At 43.7% G+C, this 20,691-nt stretch overlaps 1 protein-coding gene across 6 annotated transcripts in view; it reads left to right on the top strand.

Moving 5' to 3' along the window:
- The window catches only part of EVL (Enah/Vasp-like), a 246,294-nt gene that overhangs the window by 188,393 nt on the left and 37,210 nt on the right, over positions 1–20,691 (top strand). For all 6 annotated transcript variants that reach the window (XM_059723218.1, XM_059723216.1, XM_059723219.1 and 3 more), the window contains exons 4-7: positions 8,002–8,065; positions 13,257–13,327; positions 17,481–17,710; positions 18,710–18,831. In XM_059723218.1, the coding sequence (XP_059579201.1) occupies positions 8,002–8,065; positions 13,257–13,327; positions 17,481–17,710; positions 18,710–18,831 (487 nt within the window). The remainder of the gene's footprint in view (positions 1–8,001; positions 8,066–13,256; positions 13,328–17,480; positions 17,711–18,709; positions 18,832–20,691) is intronic.

The following is a 20,691-nucleotide window of genomic DNA, read 5'->3' on the forward strand; positions in this document are numbered from 1 at the left end:
TCTCAGCAGTAAACATCTCATGTAGACATGCACCCACTGATTAGTTTGTGTGCCCAGCCCTTACGTGGGTTTAAAGTCATACCTATACACACCAACTGTTGCCAGCCACCTCCATTGACAAGGCCTTCAGATAACCTTGGGCAAGCTGTGTAACTGTTTCTGCTTCACAGGCTTCTTGAAACTTAATTAATACTTCTTAAGGTGCTTTGTTGTTCTCAAAGGACACGCAGGTGGTGATATCATAGTATTTCCTTAGTGTGTTATGCTCTAGATGCTTTGAGACAATCTGCATATGAAAAGTGCTCTATAAAACCAAGTTCTGTGTCATGGAGTATTTAATAGCAGTGAGAGAAGTACAGCAGTCATGCAGTACTTGTACCTAAATTACTAATCTACTGGGTGTGTTCTCCTCTAGCAATGAGGCTTGAATTTTATTATTATGATTCACACTATGAAGAGGGGATATTTACAGAAAGCTCTGTGTGCCCTGTGACACAATTAATATCACAGCAACCCTCCACCAACTGGGGCACCAGGAAAGAGGTGGTTCCCCAGCAAAGTCATCCCAAAGCTATTTGAGGCTCTAGGAATCAAAACCAAAGTATTTAATTCCCCTCTGAAGACTGATGGGCAGCCAGTACCAATCTCAGAGCAGTGGTATTAATCCCAATAAGACATGTCACTTATTAAGGGAGCAGCTTTGATCTGTCAGCCTTGGTGTCCATGTGGTTTAGTCCCACATAGGGTGTATTGTGATAGTCTAATGTTGGTAAGGAGCCTGTGGATAAGTGGCAAGATCCATTACCAAAAACAGAGAGGCTGCTCTATTTGTTTAAAATCTATGTCAAAAGCATGCATCCAGTTAGATCAGCATTTCAGTTTCTTTGAATGCCCAAATCATGGATGCTGAAAAATGGTTCTGACTTGCTGTTTACTCGCGTGCCTGCGAGGAGTGCTTTTATCTCCATCTGTAAACACTTTAAAGAGGAACAGGAAAACTACTGCTTGAACCTGTGGACTATTGCAACAGCAAATAGACAGTGAGAGAACTCCTTTCTGCACAGACTTTCTGTACATAGCTGAGTTAAATGCAAACACAAGCACAGGATTTCTTTCAGTAATGATGCCTAAGTTTGCGAAAGATTTGAGCTCATGTCATGGCTCGTTTTCTGAGCTCTAACTACCAGAAATGGCAAAGTGTAATGGGGATAGCCATAATTTTGAGAGAGGGAGAGTTTAGTAGCAGCTGGCTAATAATACACAGTAATAAAGACCATCAGAGAGCCTTGGTAACAGACCTATGCTGCAAAGGTCCCCATTCAAGGACTATTAGTTCATCCAGGAAAATGGCAGGATGGCTATAAAACAAATGTTGGGATGGGGTCAGTACTGAGCAGTTGTATTCAGCTCATTTGGATTATAACCAGGCCTGTGGCAGTGCCACTGGGCTGTGAGTCTCATGTAGGGCCAGGGTCAGTGATAGGAAGTGATAAGAAAACAGTAAAAGTTTTCTGCATTAGGAGGCAGTGTGGATAATTGCTACCAGGGAAGGGGAAGCAAAGCTACCTCGGAAAATGTCCAGTATCTGTCTTCTCAAAAATATTTCTAGGGCTGAGTCACAAAATGTTCATATAAATGCTGTCAATTATTACAAAGCAACGAGGCAAGGGAACTTCAGGCTTTCACAGCCTATCTCCCAAATTAAATCCTGATCACAGTGTTGATTAAATGTAGATCACTACAGCTATGGATTTACAAGTGGGCGATTAGCTAAGGTGTCTCCCCTGATCATTTTCAGTAGCGCTAGTCTCTCTGGGTCCAGTCCCAAAAGCTGTCAGGTTAAGAGGCAAGTCATATTGCAATTTGAGAAGCATGTTTATATGGGGATGCCATTACTGGCAGCACTCTCTGCTCAGTCTGCTCATGTTTGAAAAGCACATGAAAATGTGGGGAGCAGTTAAATGTAAATGGGTTTATTTAATTACAGAACTCTTGATTTAAACAGGTGTCTGTTATCTGTCTCTCACAGAACGTGCATTTATAAAATCAAGCTGTTGCTAAAAATAATCCCAGCCTTCAGTATGTGTATAAGCCGTGGCAGAGTGCACTAAAAAATAAAAACAAGCCCAGAAACAGGGAGAAAGTTTGAGTCTCCTCGGTTGTAGGTCATTAGACTGGTATGTAAAAGATTACAAAGGAACTCAAACTAGAATTAAAAATCCTTCTAAATTAATATTTCACACCAGCTGGTCAGGCCAGGCTCCCCAGTAACTCAGCTGCAATTTGTAAATTTGCCTGGCAAACCTGGCCAGAATGTTGAACTTTTAACAAAATTCTACGATTTTTTTGTCAGGTTTAGCAAAGGAAAATTTCCCATAACTGTAGCAAACAGCCAGTTTTGCCTGCCCCAGGAGATCACAGCTGGAAGGTTTGTGGGGAATGATTTGTAATGCTTCTGTGTAACTTGCCTAGGTGCAAAAAAAAAGTGAAGAACAGTGCTGGCATGTTCTTAACTACAATAGCGAAGGTGCAGGAGGAACAAAAGGACTCAAAAGACCCCAGTTATTCCCCCAGTAAGAATGACTTTCCTCCAACTCTACCCCTGGATGTGGCAGTAATGCAGAGCTCCTATCCACGCTCCACAGCTTCGGCTTGAACCCAGAGACTGACCCTATACTGGGATTTAATGCTGCTTCAAGCAGCGTTATTTTTCTGCAGCTTGGCTAGCTGTCTTGTTTTGCAGGGGAGAGGAGACAAGCAAACTGCCCTTCTCTTTCCACACATTCAAAGAGCCATGCTTTCTGCATAGCCATATTTATGCAGTGCACAACCTCAGCATGGAGCTCTTTCTGGTTTTACTCCCCCTATCCACCCAGGTAGTGGAGCAGAGAGGAGAGGGGACCAACTTGTTAAAGGCTGACAGCTTGTTATTGTCCCTCACTGATGGTGATATTATGCATCCCAGCTGTCAAATCAATTCCATGCTACCACCTCAAAATGTACTTCTTTTTCAGAATTCAATAATAGCAAACATACTTAGATCTAGAACAATTTTAGGCAAAAATTGCATCAAATAGAATATTTGTGGAGAAGCAAAATAACAGCAGAAGGAAGAAAGGCTTTCTTTGGAAAAGATTTAAAGCAATGGATGAGCTTTCAGTCTCTGCAGACTGTTATATTTTCTGTTTCAGTATGGTGATTTAGGAACTCTCACCATCTGGAGACTCATTTCAGTCTTATACGTACAACAGTAATTGTCGCACATCTCCTGACATTCAACAAAGAACTAGGGAGCTTTGTGAGCTATGCAACAATGTATTTCCAACAATGCATCTGAATGACCCTTTAAATGAATGTACAGATGGAAATGCATATGTACTCTGCACCACTTCTATAAATAGGTTTTGTTTATGTGTATGTGAACAGGACAGGTTTGCTTATTTAAGCCCTGAATAACTCCCTCCAATCTGATTCATTCTGTCTTCAGCTAAGGACAGAAGTAACACATAAACCAGTTTAAGTAATCAGAAACTGGTTCAAATCTGTTACACAATGGAAGTTCATTGCATTTAAACCACTTTCAAAACGGCTGAAGCTGGTTTAAGATAAACCCACGGGCAACTGGTGCTGCCTTAGTCAGGGGGGCACGTGCCCTCCCCCCCCCCAACCAGTCCCGCCAATTGGGGGACAGGGGTGTCCCCCTTGGCCGATCCTGCCAACCTGCTGATCGCTGCAGCTGCTTTCAGGAGTGACTGTGGCTGCTCCTAGGAGCATCTGCAACGACTGACCTGTGCTTGCAAGGGGGCGGCACTGGTGTTCCTGCCTGCCCATCGCCTAAGAGGCGAACGCGGCTGGTCAGGGGGTACACCCCCTATGCATCGTCACTGGATAAACCTGTTTGGATGTAGTATCAGACTTGACTTAACTGGTTTACGTCAAACCAGTTTATGGAACTTTTGCCCTGGTCCTTTCCTTGTTCAAGTTAACTCACAGTCCCCCAGCATCCCAGGTTGCTTTGCAGCCCTGGGCTGGGCTGTGTTGTCTGCTCCAGCAGAGCCGGGTTGGCCCCATCTCTCTGCTGCCTAGTCAGAGCACTATCACTGCTACAGCTGGCTGACGGAGGGAGGGAGGGAGGGAGGGAGCGAGGTAGCCTGGGGGTGGGGCTGAATCTGTACCCCAGCTGGGGTCTGCCTGTAGGGTGGGGAGCAGCCCCTCGTAGGCTTTTCCTCCTTCTGAAGGAAATAGTGGGGGGCATGGCCAGGCCCAGGCCTGCCCTGCCAGTCTTCTTCCTGTTCCCCATTCAAGCAGAAAGCAGGGGGATGTAGCCAGGACCTGGCCTGGGATGGGGGTAGGGGGGGAGGTTAAACCCCTCCCTGCCCCTGCCCCCCTGCCTTAGTGTGCCAGCTCCAGCCCAGGGCCTTGGCCATGTGTCCTGCTCTCCACTCGAGTGGGGGGAAGAAGGAAAAGCCTGGCAGGAGCTGGCTTCTCTCTCCCCTCCCCAACACAGACCCCAGCTGGGGTCCCATGCAGGCTGGGGAGGGTGTTTAATCCCCTCCCCAGCATGCCCTCCCCACCCCGACAATTTCTGCTCGACTTGGGGAGCGGGAAGTGGCCAGCAGGCCGTGAGCGGTTCTCTAGCACCCCCCCAGCTTCTGGCCTGGGTCACTGCAGGTATGTGGCTGCATTTCCAGAATAAAAAGTGAATGTCTGTTTACTTGGTTCTCAGTTCAATCTATACAGGTTAGACAAATCTGCAGTAATTTAATTGATTCAGCCTCAGGCGTTTTGACTGGCTATACTTAACCTTTCTGTCTGTCTGTCTGTCTGTCTGTCTGTCTGTCTGTCTGTCTGTCTGTGGAGTGTTTCTCAAGAAGTTGTAAATAAGTTTTCCATTTCAACACCTTAAATAAGGTTTTAAATGAGGTGTGAAATGTGCCTAATTTTAAGTATATTTCACACTTTGAACACATTAAAAGTTGCTAATTATTTTTTAATTAGGTTCTTAAATAAGAGACTATGGCATATTTTAAAAAATAATGTAAGGAGTTATTAATATACAGAGCTGAGGTAGTGAGATCATACAAAGGTGGTGTAATCAGGTTATACTGTTGTGATTAAACAAAGAGTTTCAAATTATGTTGACAGAACTGACCTGAAACTGTTTTGGGCTAAAAGGGCCCATAGCCTGCCTGGGAGCTACATGGTTCGATTTTTTGAGAGAAAGGGACAGACTTTTAAAATTCAGCTTCTTTTTTCCAGCCACCATTCTCTGCAATACATATAGTGGCCCCAGCCCTGCTGACACATCTGTGTGTGTGTAAGAACAAACTTATACAACTGACTTAAATGGGAGTCTTTGCATACTGAAAAATAAGCAGGGGTATCTTTGCAGGATCATGTGCTTATGCATCTAACTATTTGATATGCAAGTGCAATCAGTTTAATAGTTTTCCAGATGACAGAGAATTACATCCCGATCTCCCCTCTGTGCTTATTCTAGAGAGACTTCTGCAGCCTGCTTTGCACAAACTGTTCACAACTTTTTTTTTAAACTTTCGCCAGGGCAGGGTGGTAGAGAGAAGACAGAAGAGTCTGACTTTTGTGTGTATTTTTATAAGGTCTGCTCCTAGGTTTCTTCTGCATGGCAAAACGTGGACAAGCTGGTTGTTATACAGTTTTTCTGGGTATTTAGCCTCCAGAGAGGTATCTTGTTAATGCAGCAGATTAACAGGGATCTGGGGGTCTTTCATTTGCTGTGGAAAAATGTGGATTTTGACATTTGAAGGAGGAAAACACGTTTTCTCCTTTAAAGGAGAAAAATGCAGATTTTCCTCTGTAAAGGAGTAAATGGCGGGGAAACTGTGGGTTTCCCTTGGCAGGCTGGCAGCCTTCTAGCCTTCAAGATGATGCTTGGGGCTGGAGAGAGCAGGGGGAGGGTGTTTGGAGGCAGGGGTGCCACATTTGTGCGCATGCGCACATGCACATCACCAGCATATTTCCAGGCAGGGTGGTGGGAGCAGCTCTGGTAACTGGATACAGGTAAATCTATGGGGAGTGGGGTTTGGAGAGCCAGGGATTGGGGATTGTCTGAGGGGGGCTGTGGACAGTGTGTGGGTGGCAGAGGTATGTGGAGGGGGTGGGTATTGCCAGAACTTGCCAAGATGGGGCCCTGTTTGAGGAGGGAGATGCAAGGGCCTTCAAAAGTCTAGCTGTAACCCCAAGAATGTCCGTAGCTGCATAAATGTTTAATGACATATACTTGGCACGTGTAGCTATAAAAAGAGTTTGTGTAGCGTAGATGCTTCACACACAAATCATGAATCCAAACCACATGCTTCCCTGAAATATGGGGATGTTTGGGTCTTACTCTAGACTTCGAGGATGGTTCTTTCATCTCATATACAACTTTTGGAGATTTTGAGATCCAGCATTTTGCTCAGCTGCATCTCTTAACAGTTAAAGCACATCAGCGATGATGATAGGTAACGTTGCCATATGATAGTGTGCAGTTATCTTGTGCCTTTCACATGTCATCTGCAGTCTAACTTCTCAGCTATCACCATCAAGACTATTTCTAACATACAGAATAGCTGAGCAGCTTTCAGTGAGACCACAGACTTCCTTGTCGCATTGCTTTTTTTTTTGTTCCCTACCAAAGACATTTCCCCCTAAACCGTGTTGGCCAATTAGCAAGCAGTAGTCAGTACTAGATCAGTGATGGGTGCAACGAATCAGAATTTTATCCTGTTGGAAGTGTGTTATACTTCTTCCCCTGCCTCACTCTTCCCTTGCACATTTCTAATCAGGCAAAATTTTGGATGGAGCTTCCAAAAGTGACTAGTGACTATACGTGACTTAATTTTGGGCAGTTTCAGACATTGCCAAAAACATTATTTGCAGCAAGTATTAAGTATTCCCTGGAAATAAAGTCCCTTTTGGGTACCCACAGTCAGTGAACAGTTTCCAAGTGGCCAAATTTCTATCTCTGGCAAGTTGTGAGCTATTGGTGTGTATAGACTTTAATAGGGGTAAAACCAATAGAATTATAAAGAAATTGGTCTAAAACACCAAAAGGCTTCATGAAATTCTGTTCCCACTGAATTCAGTGGCAAAGTTTCTGTTGACTTCAGTGGGCAAATAGTTTATAATTGAGCTTCACTTCTCTCAGAAACTAACATTTAACCACTAATGAATATAATAAAAATGACCAAGAACAGAAGCAGATTCCAGAGCCAAATGCAGGCATGACCTAGATGGTGACATAAGTTGTGTTCAGCTGGGTGTCTCCTGCTGAGAAAGGAGACCGACAGAATTGTAGAAGGCAAAGCAAAACTGTAACCAGCCTTCTTTATCTAACACCTTCTCTGTAGCACCACAATGCTTTTTCCTGTTCTAACCGTGCCCTTCTGCCACCTCTCTGCCAAAGTTGCACCAACTTGTATTCATTCACACAAATTCATGGATGTAGCATTTACATCAGCATTTATATCATCTCCCACCCTTGTCCTCATATATATGAACTGGTACATGTGAGGGAGGCAGCCTTGTGAATCATACAGATAAGGGGAATGCAATGTGACATTGAGCAGTTCTTTCATCTGCGCCTTGGCAGTCCTCTTAGGGCAAAGTTCTCCTTTGATCCAAGCTGTGCCATCACATCCTGGGATCTGTATTACTCATCTATATATGGGAAGCTAGTGTAGAAGTTGCTCATGTAAAAACTAGCCGAGTATGTGTAGCAAGGATGCCAAAATGTTTTCAGCTCCACAGAAATCAGAATAGTATCCTGGTAGAATGGTCGTCAGCTCCACTAGGACATTCTTCAGAATGTTATGCACGCACACACACAGCGGATAAAGGATGCTTGCATTATATTCTACATTATATGGTATATGTGTTATAAAATAAATTCAGTGAGACTGAACAGCACTTTTGTCAGAAACTACCACCATGTTGTATCATATTTGCTTAGCTAATTATCCTTTGTTATGTATTCCACAGGTCCAACTACCCAGCGCCAGGTGCAGAATGGACCCTCTCCAGATGAAATGGAAGTGCAGAGAAGGTAAAAGCTGCTACTTAAGTTTAGTGAATTCAGGTAGCTTTACATTCTAGCTTTACATTCTGCAAGTTGATAGCATGGATGTTCCTTGTGAAAGAAGGAAGTGTCTAGTAAAACACCATGTTTTTCATATTTAATATGTTGCATATTTTATGCAGCTAAATTTTACCATGATTCTGACTTCTATGTAATAGTTGTTAGTGATGACCAGGGAGCCTGGTTTTCTTTGATTTAAAAAAAAAAATCCCCAATTTTCACATTAAAAATAGTAACCCAAAATCCACATTTTTCTGTGATTAAAATGAAACACCACTAATATATATATAAAAGTGTATTAATGGCGTTTCATTTTAATCATGGAAAAATGTGGATTTTGGGTTACATTTTTTAAATCTGAAAATTGGGGATTTTTTTATCAGAGAAAAACCAGGATCCCTGGTGATGACTGGTAAAGAATTGAAATCCTGTGGAAACCCTGAACTAGGAGGCACTGATGTCCAGAGATAAGGAGGACACCTGTTTAAAAGCAGTTTGCATAGTATTTAAGCAGGGGTTTCTAAAGCTTATTAAGGAGGCTTAACATGATCCAGTGTGGAATCAGGTGTTAGTGACAGAAGATCAGGTTTCATAGAGACTATCCCACTATTGATTCTGGTGCCTGGTCCTTAATGGGGTACAGTTCCTTTTATTAGTATCTTTCCCTGACCCAGGATAATAATCGCATGAAAACTATAAACTGGAGTTGGAGACCCCAATATGAGCCTTGTCCAGATCAGGTCAGGTCTTACATGTGCATCTTGCCTTTAATGCCACTATTCTCCTCTTCCCCATCCTCTATCTTCCCTCCATCGTATACGTATGGCTGCATATTGACAGCCAACAGGATTTCAGGTTGGGATGCTCTTGTTACCTACTTCATCTGTGATTTAGAGGAGGTTTCCACATCAGTATTAAAGGGAGCCAGAGGGCTTCACGCACAAGCTAAAGATAGTTTTTTGAGCCTGCTAACCTACCAGAAGGCCCAGGGTGTGAACAGATATTACCTTTTATTGCCATGTGCCCCCCTAACAGCTTTGTGGTTGCAACACAAAAAAGAATTGTTGCTGCAACAAAGGTGAGATTAATTTGCATCACTATTTGACAGTGGATCTCTGCTATATAGCAGTGGAAAACCCTGTCTTTCCCTGTTTATAGAGACATACCCTGGAGACCCTGGGGGTTGTGTCTCTGCAAGCAGGAAACCCCATCTTTCTCTGCTTACAGAGATGTGCCCCCTACTCCCTGGGGAGCCTCTCTGTAAGTGGAGAAAGCCACATTCAGATACGCTTCATAGTGAGGAGTCCCTTACTCTGGGAGTTGTCCTTAAAGCATTCATGAGGTCCTTCTCTTCAAACCAATGTGACTATTTGTGTGTATAAGCTCTACTCGAGTATGTGCCTGAGGGAAGGAGCCCTTCAAACCAAGGCAGATGGCACCAGCCTAATACACAAGCTCTTCCTGTGTCTAAATTGGGTCCCTGTCTCCTGGGGAGTGCTGTCCACCTGCGGTTCACTAGCAGTCCCAAACTTCTTTGCTGGCACAGCTGGGCTGGGAACTTGTTGTTAGTGTTTTTTTGTTTCAACCCAGGCCCTGTGACATGAATGGGGTGTGCAGCTTTGGCCAGGGTCCAACCACAGCAGGGCAAACTCTTTGCAGCCTGTCCTGAAGAATGAGATCTGCCCAGAAACATGAATAGAATTTGCTCTATACTTTAGAGAGAAAAATATCCATGAAAATGCGTGTCCCTCTCTTCCTTTTTCTGGCTCCTTCTTGTAACAAGCTATTTAAGGTGACCGAAAATGCTTTGTGTTTTATTTGTACAACTGAGGCTTCATCTGTACAACTGATGCAATTGTCTAGGCTGAACAGCTTGTAACTGGGAAATGAAAGCAGGAGATTAGAGATGAAGAAGGGGATATAGATCCTCACCTGGTACAAATTAGGAGAGCTCCCTTGAAGTCAGTGGTGGTATGACAATTTAAACCAGCTGAGGCAATGCCATTAGGTTGTTTTCCTGTGAATCTACAATATTTTTTCCATATGCATTTAATGGTTTTCCCAAAATTGCACCATTGAGTACTGTACTCTGTGATTTTCGTGTGTAGGAGTTGCATGCCAATTTTCTATTATGAATTTGGTTTAGGATTTATCCCTGGATAAGAAATAATCCTAATTATGGTTATGTCTGTCTCTTCTATTGATTTGGAACCCAAAATGTAGTATGGTTTGTTAGAAAAATTAAAAGACTTAACCTTATTTTACATACCCAAACAGAAATTCTCCAGGTATTTCTGCTTAAAAATTGTAAATTCCACATTAAATCAAAAAAATTAGAAATAATATAAAATGTAACAGGATGGCCCATATAAAGCTTTCCATGGCATATTGATTCGTTATAGGCCAATCATCTATGATCCAGGTTATCCTACTGTGAAAAGAATGAGGCAGAGGTCTTGTAGAAAAAATAGTATACCATTACATGCTTCGAGATGTTGTTATAGTGCATTTGCCCGAAGGGAACAAATTAAGGTTGTACAGGCAACATTGGTTCTGTAATGTCCTAATCTTTGGGTGCTTGGCTTAGCAAATTAACATTTTTTTGAGTTCATTAACTTATTTATGGAATTTCTGAGTCACATCTATACGCTCTTGCAGTGTGTAGTTCCTGTCCATGTATATAGTGAAACAACTAGCTGTTTTTACCTGTTCATTGTTTGAACTGAGCACAGAAATATGAAGTAAGTTATCACAGTTACAGTAAAACATTCCTTGTTTTTAGGATGGTTAAAGTGTGAAAGAGAAGACCTCTAGTGGGAAATTTGGGGAACTGCTACTCTCAGAAATGTGGCAACTTTTTAAATGCTTTTTGCTACTCACCATAATCACAGTTTTAATAGCAATTATGTCGCGTCTCATTCCTACCATGAGCTTAAAACTTTGCCTGTCACAGTACTGAGATCAACAGCTCGTTTATAATCATGAGGTTACTAGAAATTCAACAGAGTAATTTTGTGATCACTGATTATTGAGACAACCCTCAAATATTGGACTTCTAGACTAGGGACAGAAACCGGTATAAGTGATAAGAAACCAATTCAGATCTGTAACACAACAGAAGTTCAGCGCACAGACCACTTTCAAAAAGGGCCAAAACTGGTTTTAGTTAAACTTGGATGGATGTACTATAGTATCAGACTGAACTGATTTAGGTTAAATCGGTTTATTGAACTTCTGTCCTAGCTTCCCTCCAGATTCATAGAAAGTTAGGGTTGGAAGGGACCTGAGGAGGTCATCTAGTCCAACCCCCTGCTCAAAGCAGGACCATCCCGAACTAGATCATCCCAGCCAAAGCTTTGTCTAGCCAGGTTTTGAAAACCTCCAAAGATGGAACTTCCACCACCTCTCTGGGTAACCTGTTCCAGTGTTTTACTACCCTCCTAGTGAGAAATTTCTTCCTAATATCTAACTTAAATTTTCCTTGGTGCAATTTGAGACTCTTGCTCCTTGTTCTGCCATCTGCCACTACTGAGAACAGTCTAGTTCCATCCTCTTTCAAATCCCCTTTCAGGTAGTTGAAGCCTGCTATTAAATCACTCCATCAGTCTTCTCTTCTCTAAACTAAATAAACCCACTTCCCTCATTCTTTCCTCATAAGTCATGTCCCCCAGCCACCTCACCATTTTTGTTGCCCTTTGCTGGACTTTCTCCAATGTATCCACATCCTTTCTGTAGTGGGGGACCCAAAACTGAACACAGTACTCCAGATGTGGTCTCACCAGTGCTGAATAGAGGGGAATAATCACTTCCCTTGACCTATTGGCAACACATCTACCAGTGCAGCCCAGTATGCCATTAGTCCTCTTGGCAACAAGGGCACACTGCTGGCTCATATTCAGCTTACTGTCCACTGTAACCCCCAGGTCCTTTTCTGCAGAACTGCTGCCCAGCCAGTACTGCTGCATGGGCATGTTCCATCCTAATTTCAGGATTTTGCATTTCTCCTTATTGAACTTCATGGATTCAAAGATTCCTTTTGGCCCAATCCTCCAATTTGTCTCGATCACCCTACTCTCCAGTATATCTTCTACTCCGCCCTGGCTTGGTGTCATTTGCAGACTTGCTGAGGGTGCATTCTGTGCCATCTTCCAGGTCATTGATTCATGTTAACTCACAGACCCCCTGTCTCCTAGGATGCTTTGCACCTCCCCTGCACACATACCTCACCCCACCTTGCAGGGTGGGTGGGCTAGGCTTGGCCCAAGCTGTCTGCTCCAGCTGAGCAGGGAGATGTGCTCTAGCATCCCCGGACTTCTGGCCTGGGCCACTGCAGGCATGTGGCTACATTTCCGGAATCAAAAGTGAATGTCTGTTCACTTGCTTATCAGTTCAATCTACACAGCTTAGCCTAAACTGTGAAGATTGAATCAATTCAGTGTTGGGCTTTTTGAGTGTCTGTACTTAGCTGTTGACCTCAGTGGGTTTGCACAGGTGCAGTTGGGCTGCAGTTTGTAGTGTTATATGTTCCTTCTTTTAACTGGGCATCCCAGACTTTGCTCACCTGTGGAGCTCTGTGGTGACAACAAAGGAGCTTGCTATTTAGCTATGTAAAGCAGTGAGTGATTTAGAGGTAGCTGCTAAATACCGACTGTATTTCATTAACCTATTGTTAGTACTGACGGTCCTTTGGATCCAGATCCACATGTCACTAAGGGATGTGCTTCACTTTAAGCTCATCAGATGTCCATCTGTCTTTGGAACTCCTCATATGCTTGATCACGTGCTTCAGTGCAGTTCTGGCTGAGACACCGCAGTGCTCTCCTGCTTTAAGTTCACTGCTAATCCTCATATTGTTATAGAATTATCCTGCACAAAGAAACATGCTTCTGTAGCAGGCGTTTTTAGTACCCCACAAGTGCAAGGCTCTCTTCTGATTTCACTTCCACTGTTATAAATCAGGAGTAATGCTTTCAAAGCCAGGGAACTATATGCTAGCAAATGATATCAGAACTGGCCCGTTTTGGTCTGGCCATTATGTCTATAATGGACTGACCCAAATGACTCTCAGATTTATGACGTGAGCCCATCTCAGCATATAGAGCGTTTACCCCAAAGTGTAACACATAAATCAAGATTATTTTAAAAACCCTTGTTTTAGGCAAGTGATGGAGCAGCAGCAGCAGCAACAGCAACGCCAGGAGTCTCTGGAAAGAAGAACCTCTACCACAGGTATGTATCAAGAATCTGTAAGCAACACAGATGCATTCCTCTGGCTGCTGGTGGTGCCCATGTGTTGTTACTGAAGTACCCAGCATGCTCAATATTGCAATAAGGGTTTTAGGACTTCAAAACATTTTTGGTTAGAAACTTAATACCTTGGGACATGGCTGCATTGATTCCACTGCTTTCATTAATGTTTACGGCCCAGATCTTTGGAGCACAAAGTGCAACAAAGGCAAATTAGATTGAAGCTTTGCACTCTTCCATTATCCTGTGCTCTAAATTGGGCATTGCCACTAGTGCCCAGGGCTAATAGGCCTCTAAGGTACTGATAAAGCCTGGTCACCCTCTCTACATATTCACATAGAGGGGGGATGCCTGTGGCTGGCTATGGGGTCCTTCACATCAAGGGTGTGACACCAAGTGACCAAAGCCCAGAAGGTAACCCCAGCTTGAAAGTTTGCCCTAAGCCTGGGGTTTCTAGGAAGTAAATAGAGTAATTTTTCTGTACAGTTACTAGCAAAATATTGAATGAGCTTTAAAAATATTTTCTAAATATTAACAACTTGGTAAGAGTCAGAGAGACAGTTTTATGGCTGCAAAATGTAGCTTTTACATCCATGAAAAAAACACACAAAGGTCAGGACTTTGTGTAAATCTGGCAGAAGGTTTTTTATTTTTGCCCAGTGTTTTTTAATTTTCAATCAGCTAAATTACGTGCACAAAGAGCCAATGCAGTGAGAGAGGGGCAACACTTGACTCCCAATGTTTGGGAGCATGGTAGATGTGTACTATGTACCGTATCACTTAACACAGACTAGTCCCTGGCTCTGATTTGCAAGGAGCCTTTCAGTGGGACCCAGCCACTGGAATTTCTAGCTGAGCAAACCACAGCATTCACGGAGGCATCGCTGCTGTACACAACCTTTTTACCCGTCTGCGTTCAAAATGTCACTTGCTGTTATCTTTGGAACAAAGGTAATGTGTAAATCTGACTCAGGGTGAGGAGTAGGATTAGAAACAGCTTCACAAACTTCAAAGCAGGAACTCTGGCGCATGATGTGTATTTCCCACTGGTTTGCACTAAAGGAAGGAACAGCTCTCAATTTCTGGGGATATCAGGGCATCACCAAAATCAGTGTCTGCACCATCCTCTTTTTTGTTTGTTTGTTTTTTTCTAAGTTTCTGCTTCATTTGCTCTTTATTTCCATGTTCTCCTTGCAGCTGTGCCTTTCTGTATACCCATGTTATTCTTTTCATGTTTCTTTTCTGTTCTTTTAGTTTCCACACTTCAGATAAAAGTGTGTTCTTCCCCCTCCCACTGCCAGTCTCCTCCTCCCGACTACAGTAACTGCAGCGCACCTACTTCAGCTGGCCCAGCCCCTCCACCACCGTCTTACGCCAGAGCTATCTCTTCAGCATCTGCTGCCCCCAAGCCCAGTAATAAAACCTCTTTCAGATCCTCTGCCAGAGCCAGAGACTCCCCACAGCTTCACCACAGACATTCTGCCTCCGAGCTCTGGCCGTCCTCGGGCTCCTCCCCAGTCCTGCCGAGCCACAGGACTGTCACGCAAAGCATCAAGCAAATCTCATTGTCTCCGCCCCCTGCCCCACCTTCCCATTTTCCATTGACCCCTCGCCAGCTCGTCAGACGGTCCTCTCTCTCATACTCGCCTCAGTTGTCTTCTTCTCTGACAGTTACTTCCCCTGTACAGAAGGGTTTTGTCCTGCAGCCACATATTCCAGTAGTCCTTCCTGTGATTCCTGTCCAGAATGGCAGGATCAGAGGCTCTACAGGTATAACGGTCCAAGAAGCTTGTGCAGATGTACCTCAGATAGGCCTGAATGGCCAACCCAAAGGACCTCTAACCACACAAATTCCTCTAAACTCCTATAGGACCCAGGTAGAAAGTGCAGATGGGTCTTTCTTCTCATACTTAGAAACTGTGCCCATCTCCCAGCTGCCAGTTATCCAGGCTCCTTCTCAGTCCTCCCAGACATCCCCGCACCCTCCACAGCAATTATACCAGTCCGTGTCACACTTTGTCTCGTTACCTCCCACTTACGCTGCTGTGTCTGAGGTGAATATGTCCAAGAGGACCCCTCCTTACATGAGTTCATCAACCATTTCCCAGTTGAGTAAGTACTTGTTTTGAATGAGTTATAACCTTTAAAAGAGCTTTAGCTTTGAACTGATTGTTTATAAAGCCCTGTTTGCCCTGTCCTGAACAAGAAATTGGGAAAATTTTTGAGCAATCTGAGACTAATCCTACTGCACATAATAGTTCAGAGAAATATGAAAAAGCCCACACTTGTTCAGTTTTAGTGTAACAACTACCTCTTGGCCAACTTGGGGGGGAATGAATTGGGACCTCCAGAGATAAAAGCAAGAGCTAAAGAAACAAGGCTCTGTAGCTGCTTAATAAACTCTCATACTTCCGTATTTTCACAGAGGGGCCCTACAGCATGTTCACTGGTGGGCTTCCATGTAATTGGTAATAGTCTTGATACAAAACCCAAGTGAATGCTTCAAACTTAGCATGGTTTGAAATCTAAGGCTCTATATCAGAAACATTTGTTGCTGTGGTAATGTCTGTTAGAGGTTGGGGGGGGGGTGACTTGTTACCAAGATTTCTATACCAGCAAAAGCCCTAATGTAGATAGTTACAGAAAGAAGTCCTTTCTGCCACTATAGTATATTTTGCTTGAGGAGTTACATAAGCTGCATAAACACTTTGTTGGTAGAAACTTCATCTAAACTATCAGGGTTCACAAAAATGTTTAGGCTGGCTAATGTTTTTTAGCTTAGAGAACCCTTGAGTCTGGATCTGTATTTTGCATATTGACTCTATTTTTAAAATTCACCACACTGATAACCTGCATCAGAACAGCCCTGAATTGGACTTATTTGAAATCCAGATCAGACTTTTTTTGCAAATTGGATCCATTGTTATTAATAATGTTATTGTGCATTAATTGATATGTCTAGAGAAGTTAGAAAGCACTGGCATGTATCTTTCATTGACAAATTTTCTGCTAAAGATTTGGACCTGCAGCTGCTATTAATTAATCTTTGCAGATACATTCACTGCAATAAAGTGATTTTAATTCATTCCAGCTGCATAGGTTGCCCCATTATTTTTTACTTCATTCAGTTGATATCATTAAATCATTTTTCAGTGAGGTCTCAGTGTGGCCTCTCGTTTTGCAGGTGAAGTTTTCAACTATAGTTAACTGTGTCATCAGTGAATTGCCAGTTCGTACTTGTGAGCCCAAGTTGGTAGCAAGACATTTAAAGTGTTTCTCATGGCACCCAGAGCTCATTACAAAGGCAGAATTGTGAGTTTAATTAGTTGCTGCAGTATTTTTGCTGCTGCAGTGTTAAGATGTTACCTCCCACCACAGTGATGGATGATAGAAAAGTCAGGCCCTTACTGTCAAAATATCACTTCAAAGCTTACCTTTATACCAGTAAAATCCGCCTTCAAAATAATATACATTACACAGTTTACTTTAAAATAAACTATCAACTGAAGCCTATGACAAGATAGAGTAATGGTAGATAACTACGTGATGATATACTCCCACACATTACAAATAAAGACATGTAACCATACCAAATCAATCAGTTGAACATTGCTACTTTCAGTTACATCTCTTCACCAGTGCTGTAGCTAAAGTTCAATATTTGCCCTTTAATTTTCAGAGACATTAAATTTAGCCACCAATATTTCAGGAAAGTAAGCATGATACATACATAGCTACAGCTTGAAAGTTCATGGAGATGAATGTTGGTGTTCAAATTTAGGTGTTGCTCCTTATTTATCTGCAGATGGGAAGTTACAATAAAGAAATAGAAGAAAGCAGCTGCCTGTGAATTAGCACATGCATGCTGTGTTGTGACTTGTGCACAAGAAAAGAGGGAGAAGAGGAGGGTATCACTTACAGATTTCCACATGAGGGCACAAGTTTATATGACAACTAATGCAGATGTTGAACCATTGGTGCTTTCCCTATGTATCATTCATCTGATGGCATGGTCACCCTTGCACTGATTGCCCATCAGGCCTTCATTCACCTGACTGCCAGCGAAAAGAGAACCTGATAATGTGTGAACCGGGAGGCACTGTTCTTTATTTCTCATTGATTTCCTCTGTTTCAGGCCCCATCCTTCCACCTGGTCATCCTAGTGCTGCTGCTGCAATCCCTGCATCATCCAGTGGACCGCCGCCTCCGCCACCCCCGCCAGTACCTCCTCCACCAATGGGGGCTGCCCCGCCTCCCCCACCTCCACTGCCAGCAGGTGGAGCACAAGGTGCTGGCACTGATGACGGGTCAACGTCGGGATTCGCAGCAGCTCTGGCTAGTGCCAAATTACGGAGAGTACAGCGGGTAAGGACCAGGGCATAAGATGTTCTCAATAGGCCTGTCTTCACTGCAGAGTAAGACTTGCTTGGTCTTGTCTGAGCTGATGTTCTGCTGATTTACTACATGTATATTCAGAAAGCATTACCAAACCCTGTAAAATGTGCTTTACATGTGCGTTCCATGGCCATGAAAAATCAGTTGCCTGGTTCAGATTTGTTCACGTACAGTTGTACTAGAGACATTTAGGGTATAATCCAGGTCAAGATTATGTTGATCTCAGTAAACCTTCACCTTCTGTTTTTAAGTACTACCCAGTTACATGTACAGGAGAGTGGTTTTTTTTATGGCAGTTTGTACCCACATGTCCCTGAGTTGAACATGAATACAAACACAAGTGGAAGGATACATAACATATTTAAAACTCAGGTCTTTATAATGATCATTTTACCAGTCTCACCGCCATAAGAGTATGTTTCTTTTTCTGGTTTCATCAATGTCATGAAGGAATTTCCTTTTTTCCCCCTGAGTTTTGCTCTGACTGTAATTTACCCTTTGCCCCCAATGCTCAGTAAAGATTAATTAGCAGATGGCTGCCCTGAGCTCTCATATTACAGACTTCATTGCTTCTACAAAGTGTGCCAGAGAATGTGTACTTGTATTATACCATCATAATGATTATAAATAGTTTAAATTATACTATGATGGCTGGATTGTTCAGCCTTTGGGTGAATAAGTGCTCAGAATCTGACCATGAACGAACAAAAATCACTGTGGCTGTGTTTGTGGCTTGCCCATATATTTACCCAATCCACAGCGGGTTTCTCAATCCTAAATATGGATTAGGCATTGGTTTTGACCACTTTTGCATGTGGCTTCTTTCTGATGTGGTTGTGCTTTCCTGCCTCTGCCCTCAGGCTGCAGTTATGATCCTTGGCACCTAGTGATGATTTAAGCTTGTCACAAAAGGCAGGTTCCCAATATAAATTCCTTTCTGTGATTTGCAATGTTGATTTGTGTCTTAAGCCAGAAGATGGTTCAGGAGGCTCCAGTCCCTGTGGGGCCTCTAAGAGTGATGCCAATCGAACAAGTAGTGGTGGAGGCGGAGGAGGACTAATGGAAGAAATGAATAAATTACTGGCAAAAAGGTTTGTACTTCATCTTAAAGTGAAAACTAGAACAAGCTGGAGAGCAAACTGCAGAATAGAGCACTGTCCTTATCTACCAGTTGGGTACCTTTGATTTCTCTTTGGAATTGGCAAAACATTACATGGGACCCAGTATTGTGAAGGCTCAAGAAAGGAGGTTAACAGCCTAAGTAGGTGTTATTCACTGGATCCCACTGGCATGACACAGTAGAGGTGTAGGTATTGCCAGCAACTCTAACTGAACCTGCAGAGCCTGTAAGAGTAGGTGCTTCGAACCCCTGGCCAATGTTCATGTAATGGCACAATGGGATCTGATCCCCAATCCCAGCAATTGTGCCTCCTGTCATGCCACATGTGAATGGCAGGATGTGCAATTTGGGATCAAGAATCAGATACCAACTGCACTGTTATTACTTGCCAGTGCAGGTGGAGTCTGGGATCATAATCCTAGGCTCCCCCTGCACCAGCAAGTTGAAAGATGTGTGCCTGCAGTCTGTCATGAACTAGTATGGTCTTGGAGCTTGGGACCCATAATCAGCTGATTGTTGATCCCAGTCCTCAGGACTGCACTGGAACTGGTTGGAGACTTCAGTATAGTCCCAGGGTCAGGGATCAACTGTTAGCTGATTTCAGGTCCCAACCCCAGAACTGCACTGAGGCCAGCCCCAGTGCCCTGTGCACTGGGATGGCAGAAAACCTTGTGTGCAGCTCAGCTGCATGTGCAGTTTTTTAAGGTCCCAGGGCCCTGGGATATGGGAGGTTTCTCAATCCTGGGATCCCAATGCTCCAGGGATGTCAGAAACTGCATGTGCAGACTGGCTGCACACAGTTTTTAAAGATCTTAATGCACAGGGACCCTGTATTCAGGGAAAATCTCCCCTATCCCAATGTCCCCATGGCTAGGATGGGTCAAATACCTTGCTATGCAGATCTCTGGGAGCTGCAACGTAAACTCTCCAGCCCTTGTAGTACACAGGGGTTAATGGTTCTTAAAAACAACATAGGAGTGTTCATTGGGCAGTACTGGGAGTGCAGGCTACCGTTTTGTGTTATTTTTTGGTGTCAGTGCAGCTTCGGTAGAAGGTGTTTGACATATAAATAAAAACTTCCTGCCCATTGCACAAAGAATGTAGACAGGACTGTGGGAACATAGATGGTTCACTTGGAGTATGAGAACCAACTCAGCCTGTCAAGCCCACCAAGGCTAGGGACAGAAGTTACACATAAACCAGTTTAAGTGATCAGAAACTGGTTTAAACCTGTAACAGAACAGAAGTTCAGTGCACAGAAACTGCTTTCAAAATGGCCAAAGCTGGTTTAAGATAAACCTGGTTGAATGCAGTATCAGACGTAACTGATTTGGATCAAACCAGTTTATGGAACTTTTGTCCCAGACCCCTTCCTGGTTCAACTTCATTCACAGTCCCCCCACATCCCAGGATGCTTTGCAGTCCTGAGCTATGCTACCTGCTCCAGTGGAGCACAGACTGCTTTGCCCCTCCGCTCCTTACCCTGCTTCCTGCCTGTGTCCATCAGCCCATAGGGACCTGGTGGGGGGGGGAAGCCCCTAGCCAGGGTTTACAGAGCACTGGGGAGAGGGAAAGCCCCTGTAGTGGGGGCCCCTCCCCCGATGCTGATCACTTCAGTGTCTGCCACAGGAGAGAAGGAGAAAAAGACCTTCAGGATAGGTGCCTGCCCATGAAGCCCAGCATAGGGGCACCAGGGAGCCCCTGCCTTGGGCGGCTTCCTCCCCCCCAGCCTAGGGTCCCTCAGCCCCAGGGAGCTGAGGGGAAGTCTTCCCCTCCCAAAACACATTGCTGCTTGCCTCAGCTGCTGCGAGTCTCAGGCAGCTTCAAGGAG

This window comes from Alligator mississippiensis, chromosome 2 (genome assembly GCF_030867095.1).
Source record: "Alligator mississippiensis isolate rAllMis1 chromosome 2, rAllMis1, whole genome shotgun sequence".
Lineage (NCBI taxonomy): Eukaryota > Metazoa > Chordata > Crocodylia > Alligatoridae > Alligator > Alligator mississippiensis.